This window comes from Egretta garzetta, unplaced genomic scaffold (assembly GCF_000687185.1).
Source record: "Egretta garzetta isolate BGI_Z169 unplaced genomic scaffold, ASM68718v1 scaffold139, whole genome shotgun sequence".
NCBI lineage: Eukaryota > Metazoa > Chordata > Aves > Pelecaniformes > Ardeidae > Egretta > Egretta garzetta.
Window position 1 is genome coordinate 958706 of NW_009260832.1, and position 8588 is coordinate 967293.

Genomic DNA, 8588 nt, shown 5'->3' on the forward strand with positions numbered 1-8588 from the left:
CCCGCCGGGCGAGCGCGTCCCTCCTGCCGGCGGCGGCTTCCTCCGGAGCGGTGCGCGGGCGGCCTGCACCTGTTGCTTTCCCCGGCTGTAGCCGAGAGAAGGCCGTGGTGTCAAGGCTGGCTTATCGTCAGATGCTTTCAAAAGCATTTTCGAGTTATAACCGGTGGTGTCATTTTCCTACAGGATAACAGGCTCTCCATTTGGTCTGTTGGAGATCTTGGAAATGTGGGCCTCAATGGTGAATATCAAGGAGAACCTCAGCTGCTGTGTGACATTAGGCACAATGGTGATGTTATGGACATGCAGGTAAAATAGCTGTGTTGAATGGATCTGTATTTTCTTTAAGGGCATGTCGCTGAAGAGAAATGAAGTGATAGCTGTTAAATGCTGAGATTGACAAAAAAAAAAATATTGTGAAGAAGAAGGGCAAAACCAACCAGTACCAGTTTGTGGGTTTGGGTTTTTTGGTTTGTTTGTGGGTTTGGGTTTTTTTTTTTACTATACCTACCAATAACTTAGGTTACTCTAAAATCAAAATTATCATCTTGGTACTGACATCAACTAATAGCATGTTTATTATCTCTCTTTAGTTTTTGGATCAAGAGAGAATCGTGGTTGCCTCATCAACAGGAACTGTAACTGTATTCCGTTATCATCAAAATAACCAGGTAAGTAACTTGCATTGACTTTAAGCTGCTATTCTGTGTAATGCAGGTCACACTGATCTCAGCATAAGATTTCTCAAAACTGCTAGAGCAAGAAACACCTGTATGCCAAAATCAATTTTTTGAAGTCTGTTAGAAGCAGCTTTGGCTTTATACATACAAGGAAAGAAAAAAGCATTTTGCACACATACTACATAAATTATATTCCACAGCCAGCTAGACTGGGGTATCAGTTTGTACATATCTGCAGCCAAATAGTCTATTCACTGAAAACATACTTTAAGAGTTTAGATTGTTTTGGGGGAGTGAGCATTAATGGGCCTGTACCTGCCTTATTAGAGTTTTTGCATTCTTGAACTAAATGATTCATCTTGAATTTCTTCTCACAAGTGCCACGTGAGCAAAGATATGTAAACTCTGTAGTCTTTTGCTTTGATTAGAAATCACTGAAAGTAAATGCGTAATGACTTTTTTATATATTCACATTGACACAATGAAGACTAATATCTGTTAATAGTTTGATGTAGTACCTAAAATAAACTAAATTCCCTGCAATCAAAATCTAAATCTGACCTTATATTTTGTAAAGGCCTCTGCTCTTCTTTGACCCAGGGAAAGACTGAAGGGATAAGTCTAGTGAAAAGCATTTCCTAATTCATAAATAGATTGTGTTCTTCCTGATTTCTAGCGCACATGAAGAAAGTGGTTTGGAGAAGAAATAATGTTTCATTGAAGGCTTGTGTGCTCAAGGCTTGAGGAAAAATTAGATCTCTGATTTATATAGCAGATTCTCATTCCTGTGAGCTAGTGTGGCTTTCCTGGAGCTTGTTTCTGGTTTCGTGAGTATTCTGGAAGCTTTGGTCTCTCAGGATCATTACTTACCAGCAAAATTTCATGTCTCTTTACTGCTTAGACTTTATCTGCCAACCGGCGGTGGGAGAAAGCCCATTATCATGTGGATCAAGACACATCTTGTGGTGGAGCAGCATGTACCGGAGTCATCTGCAACAACCCAGAAATTGTTACTGTTGGAGAAGATGGTAGAATAAATCTCTTCAGAGCTGACCAAAAGGATGCAGTAAGAACTATAGGTATGTCAAATAGCTGTTCAAATTAGTTTAGATTGGAGTGGTTTGTCCAAATGATAACCAAAAAGAAAAGGAAGTCAGTTAAGAATTGAATGAAAAATTCCAAGTTGAATGTATTTGCTCCAGATTATTCCTATGTTCCTCCAGACTTCAGATACCTGAATTTTATTTCAATGTATTTCTGTATTCATTCAGATACTTGCAAGTTAATGTTTTCACCAATGGAGAAGTTTCGATCCTTCCATCTAGAATTCTTAAATGTTATGACAGCATACATGAAATACGGTTAGATGTCAAGAACTATTGTGTCCCAAGTTCATTGTAACTGGATGAGTGAAATGGTAATTTCAGTTCACTGTTTATACCAAGATTAACCCTCGTGGTGTCCATATTCAAAAACATCTATTTCTGTGTTTCTAAAGGAACACCGAGAACCAGAAACCACTGTTTGTATCCTGTTGTTCTGCTGATATCGTGGCTTACAGTGATCATTTCTCCCTTAGTGAAATAGTTCCCTATTTCCTAGAGTAATAGATCATGTGAAAGGTGTCTAAACTTGGTTATTCTCAACTCTTCTATCACGCGAGTCTCATGGAAATAGAATATAAGTTTGTAGCATCTGTTGGAAAAGAAACTTAGAAGCAGAAATTAAACAATAGACAGTAACACCATGTTTGATAGTGGCATTATTAAATTGGGACTTTCTCCCTGAAACTTCAGTTTGACACAGCACCTGTGTTTCTCCTTAAGCAAAATCTTGCCTCTAACGGATGAAGGAATTTACACAGTGATAAGCCAATTAAGGAAGGAAGTGCTCTGGGAGTTCTAGAGGGGGTACTTATGTGTGCATGGCTGTGTATACACACACAAGATAAATCCTATTAATTGCATACAGTCTTTTAGTGAAGCTCCTTGAGAATTCCTGTAAGAAACCTTCCTATGCTTTTACTAAAAAGTAGCAAGGCACAAGGTAGATTTTTATTAGTGCATGCCCACAAAACACAGTAACTTCCCCTTTGAGGGGTGAGAACATTAACTAGTTCAAAAGGATTATTTTCTTTTTGAACTTTTACTTATATACAGATATTAACACAGAGTGTTCTGGTTTAAGTTTAATAGAGTGGAATGTTTTGCTGATTTGCAGGAAGTAAATGTCCACAAAAGAAAATCTATATTTTTCTCTGAGCAATTACTCAGATGCTTATGTACAAATTTAATAATATGCAGGATGCAAGTTGTTAGTTTTCTTCGTGCTCACTTAATAGTACTATGTACAAATGCTTGCTTTGTAGTAGTAGCATCAGCCAGTGTTGGGCTGCAGTAAGGCTTTGCATTGAGATTTGCTGGTGCATCAACATTACGAAATTGCTTGTGAAAATTAATTGAGAAATGTCCTTTTGGAAATAGGAAGGGAAATGTTAAAACAGGAATGGTCCATAAATAAGTCAATCACACCTATGACCTGGTAAGTGAAGCTTACCTGGAGTTATGTGGGAGGGACTGGCATGAACTCATTGACTAGAGGCTGTTTCACAGTGAAAGTTGGAGAGTGGGAAAGAACATCTTGAAAGATGCTTTCAAGGTTTTCAGGATGGAGTTCTACAGTGTAAGCAATCCTTTGTACTGGTTCCCAGTTCAATGACATCTATACACTTCCCAGCTTCTGAGCTGAACCCTGAACATGTTTTAGCATGAAGATAGAACTCTTGTACCTCAAGAAATATTTGTAAAGGAGTACCTTGCCTTTTTTATTATTGTTTAATGGATTTAAGAGTATAATACAAAGTTTATATGTTTATAGTCAATCGTGGTAGGAAAAAAAATCTCCAAAGGTAGAGATGATGTAAAAATCTTCTGGAGCCAAAAGATGTATCACTGCTAAATCACTTACTGTTATTCCTTCACAAAATTTTAATTAATTTAGAACTTCAGTGTTCAGTAATCTAACATTTCTTTTTAAAGGTGTTTTGGGGGGGGGTAGGCTTGTTTTCTTCCCATCGTCTTTCATTTGAATGGTAGGCAGAAAATTCATTCAAATATCTGTAACCAGACATCAGTGTAACTTGTCTGTCCCAGTATCGGAATATGCAGCAAAAAATTCACCTGTATATTCAGTATGGACTTACACAAAGAATTTTAAAACAATTTAGGTGAAAGTAGGCTTAACAATGTTACTCCATCATAATAAAGATGAAAAGTTTATTTATAATAACAGAATGCAAATATAAGAATACAGTGGCTGATATTCTCTCCTAAAGCCTCAAAAAGTTTCACCTCAATGCTCTGAAGTGTTTGACATTGTAAATTATTCTGACCGAAAGAAGCACTGGAGAAAAGGACCTGAAAAAAGATATTTGCCATTGCGTTATGAAGATTAACAAGCAAAACATAATTCTGGTTTGGCTTTAGGGACAGGGATGGATATCACGTTGACAGTTCTTGGAAAAGGCCTAAAGAAAGTTGGTGAATTAAGTGCTTCTGTATACAACTGCTTAATGTTCTTGGTCAGAGTTGCTGTTTCTTGTGTTCAAAAGAAGAACTGCATTATGAAAAGCTCCATAGCTTGCCTCATTTCAGAAGATGCAGAGCAGATAAAGAAAACTCTTATGAAAACCATGGACCTGGCTAAATTGATTCCTCTTCATAGGAACTATACAAAGGATTCTTCTGGATCAACAAGTAGTTCTGTAACCACCAGAGCTAATTAAATATAGCTTCTTACAGATTTGTCTCAGTAGTGTTTGATATAGGAAGCAAGGGTTCCTTTTTCACAGGGTACCCTTGCAACACTTAAAATTTCACGACACTGATCTGTCTCTGCCCCTGAAAATCCTGAGAGACTGTAACCATTTTTTAAGCAGCTGTGTTCTGCTTTCTAAAGAGTTATTTTGTTGCTATTAAATGGAAACCAGCATTCTGTAGCTTTACCTGAAGGCTTTCCTCCTCTCTTTTGCAGACAACGCAGACAGCAGTACTCTCCATGCAGTGACTTTCCTTCGCACAACCGAGATCTTGACAGTCAATTCAATTGGACAGTTAAAAATATGGGACTTCAGACAGCAAAGAAATGAGCCATCTCAAATATTTTCTTTGTAAGACCTTCACTTTATTACGTACTTACTGAGAAGCATGTGCTACTTTTATATAAATCTGATCTAAATCTTTCCTGATACCTTCTTGACACTGGGATGATAAATTATTTTTTTAGAACGCTTTTAACTTCTTTGGTATTTAAATAATCAAAAGCAGACTCTGCTTAATGGCTGAATTACTACTGTGGCTGAGCATTGTGTTTAGGTGGTCTGTTTTATGATTTAGCTCTTGAAGGACTATTGAACCTGTACACTTGCTCTTTTTTAAGAAAAAAAAAAAAACAAAACCAAAACCCAAAAAAACCCATCACCAAAAAACCCCCACACTAATATAAAGTTTCTGGCATTTGAAATGCATTTGAATTATTATTTTTGTGTCTTATATGGTATTGTGAGAAAACAAACTGAGCTAGATTCAAATCCTATTGTCTGTGAAATAATTCCCACTGATTCAATAGGCTGTGGTTGAGGTACCTGGTTTTGTTAGCGCCCAGCCTCCCTTTGTAACTCTTGGTATATGTTGAAGCTGTAATTAAAACATGAATTTCAGAGTAACCTTCTTATTATTATCATAGAATGTTTTTGGTTGGAAGGTACACTTAGAGTATTATCTGTACGCAGGGTTTTCTCACTACTGTAAAGCTGTGAGATACTGCGTAGATGCCTGTATACCACAAGGCACAGAACCTGATGCTCACCCAACTGCAGCTTCGTGTTATTGCCGTACCTCTAATTTCCAGTAGGTGTCATGCGGCTTCAGCCTGTAGTGACCAGATGCTGCAGAAATGCAAGCTGCAGTTACCTCGTTCATCAACACTCCTCAATCAAAACGCTTCCTCTTAATCCTCAATCTTAGGGATTAAGAAGGAGAAAATAGAAGCTGAATAAAGAACTCATGTTTGTTTGTTTGGTTTGGGTTTTTTTCTTCTTTGCAGGACAGGTGACAGAGTTCCACTGCACTGTGTGGACAGGCATCCCAATCAGCAGCATATTGTGGCCACAGGGGGCCAGGATGGGATGCTGAGTATATGGGACATCAGGCATGGTACTATGCCAGTGTCCCTGCTAAATGCTCATGAAGCAGAAAGTAAGTATCTGAAATGGAGGGGGGAGAAGAAGGTGGCATTTTAGAAAAGTTTCTAATTTCTGTAAAAAATTAGATGTTGCAGCTACTTAATGCGTCTTCAACCAGTTGGCCTCAGTTTGTTCCTTCTCTGTATATGAGACTGTTCTTATCTAAAAGCCAACTCTATCTAAACTAAAACTAGAATTAGGAAGCAGTTCTTTAGTGTGTCATTAGATGCATTTAATCAGAATGGCTTTGTTTCTAGAAGGGTAGGTATATTAATAGTCACAGATTCTGTGGTATGCAGGCATAGAAAAGCAAGAATGCATTCACTAGCAAACTTGAAAATGTGAGGAAGGAGAAGATAATACAGATCCATTGGGTGCCTCCACAATGCTGAAACAGCTCAAACTTTCCTGGTAACTTTATATGAACAAGATAGCAATTCACTTTGTGCTGAAAATTTCTTGATTTGATGCCACAATTATATTTAAGGAGTAAAAACATTTCTTGAGACGTTAAGTTTTACTGACTTAAGTATCTCTTCCACAGTTGTGGTATTTAGACACAAAATAATTATACACAAAATAATTATGTGTGTGCTGGGAAGGAACGCATGCTGTGAGCAGTTTTAAACTTAATAGTAGGGAAGATGGTGTGAGAAAGTATTTGGAATGCCTGAATTCAGATACAATTTTAACTTTTAACAATTTTCACAGTACTGAAAATGCAACAAAATAGAGTTTATCTTTTCTTTTCTTTTCTTTTTTTTTTTTTTTCCCCCCCTTCCCTTTCCTAGGGGAGGGAAACCCGCAGTAAAAAAGAAAGGGTGGGGGTTTGGGTCTCCTACCCCCACACACTTAAGAATGGAAGATTTTAGTGTGGGCCTGCATGTCCATATCATGCTAACTAAAGTGCACTGAGCAAAGTACTTGATACTTGTTCTGAAGTGGTTTTGTTTGGTTTTGGTTTGATACTTCCAGTGTGGGAAGTTCACTTCCATCCCTCCAACCCTGATCACTTATTTACGTGTTCTGAATTTTTTTTTTTTTTTCCCCCCCTTCCCTTTCCTAGGGGAGGGAAACCCGCAGTAAATAAGTAAGGGTTGGGGTTTGGGTCTCCTACCCCCACACACTTAAGAATGGAAGATTTTAGTGTGGGCCTGCATGTCCATATCATGCTAACTAAAGTGCACTGAGCAAAGTACTTGATACTTGTTCTGAAGTGGTTTTGTTTGGTTTTGGTTTGATACTTCCAGTGTGGGAAGTTCACTTCCATCCCTCCAACCCTGATCACTTATTTACGTGTTCTGAAGATGGATCTCTTTGGCACTGGGATACTTCCACAGACATATCTGAAAAACCATCTTTTCTCCATCAAGGTAAGGATGTTTGAAGTCAATCTGCACTGAACTTGTCAGTTGGCAACATAAAGTAGATGTTCTCACATGACCTAATTAATAACACAATTCTAATACAGAAAATTAAAAGCTGGTTTCTTTTCTTAGAATGAAAGTCTTGATAGGCACTTCAGGCAAACTATTTATAAGGCTAACAGTTGTGTGAGTTTTTTGTGGTTTGGTTTGGTGGGGTTTTTGTTTGTTTGTTTTTTAAATCTGACATACTGTGTCCAATATGTGAAGGGGAACATCTAGTATTTCAAAGACATATTGTTCACTTAAAAATCATCTGTATATAGAAAAGACACGAAGGCAGCCTAAATGTTACATTATTATCTGAGTCTTTGAGGGAGATATATAAAATGTCATAATGCCAAAATAATTGATACATTAATAGGAGAGTGGAATTATGAATTTACAATTCAAGGTCATAACTGGAACTTTCAATGAATGAAACTGGATCCCTTTGTACCGTGGCAGGATTTTAATTAAAGATATGACACTGACTTAATAAAAACATTTATTTTCACATTATAGTCACAAAGACTGCTTAATTGCTTGCCACTTCAGACTGTAAACAGTGGGGAAACTTTCAGATGTCATCTGCTGCCTTTGGCCTTGGCAATGCTGCCATTCAAAGCTCAGTTCTATATAGGGAAACAGTAGGATAACCGACTGAAGTTGCACTCTGCATATTTTCAGGCATATTAAATATAAACCCTTTAACATCACTTCAGCCACTTGTTAATTTTATGCTGGATGATGGTTTTCAAACTGTGAGGCTTCAGTTTGAATGTAAAATGTTATGTGGGAAAAAAATCAAAGTCAAATCCGGGTATATTACTTGCTGCAGAGTAAGTAGGGAGAAGAGACAGTAGGGAATTAAGTGTTATTAAAGCAAAGCTGATGCCCCAAACATAGCAAGACACTGTACAAACACACTTTTGTTCTTAGGTCTGTCCTTGCTTTAGTCTCTGGCTGGAAAAACTTGTAGATACTTACACTGTTCGTTCAGCAAGATGAGTTCATAGCTATATTGACCTATTTGTCTTAAGTGAGGACAGAGCTGGTAACAGGTTTCTGTAATCACTTAAAGTACTTGACTTTTTTTTAAGCTATTATTTCCTTCATTCACCAAAGAGACAATATCCGTTAACTAATCTGAAAACTGACTTAAATGTAAAATGGTATTCCCATTATGTCTGTCACACACCTACTATGTTTCTCCAAATTCTGAGAATATATGCACTAAATTGGAACTTACTTCCCTGTCTTCCC

The 8588-nt window shown here is 37.5% G+C and overlaps 1 protein-coding gene across 1 annotated transcript in view; it reads left to right on the forward strand.

Annotated features, from left to right (window-relative positions):
* The first annotated feature begins 54 nt into the window (after nucleotides 1-54).
* Nucleotides 55-8588, forward strand: part of NUP43 (nucleoporin 43) — a 9317-nt gene continuing 783 nt past the window's right edge. The window contains exons 1-6 of the mRNA XM_035902379.1: nucleotides 55-306; nucleotides 591-668; nucleotides 1579-1756; nucleotides 4710-4845; nucleotides 5781-5932; nucleotides 7170-7292. Coding sequence (XP_035758272.1) covers nucleotides 295-306; nucleotides 591-668; nucleotides 1579-1756; nucleotides 4710-4845; nucleotides 5781-5932; nucleotides 7170-7292 — 679 coding nt within the window. The 5' untranslated portion in view covers nucleotides 55-294. The remainder of the gene's footprint in view (nucleotides 307-590; nucleotides 669-1578; nucleotides 1757-4709; nucleotides 4846-5780; nucleotides 5933-7169; nucleotides 7293-8588) is intronic.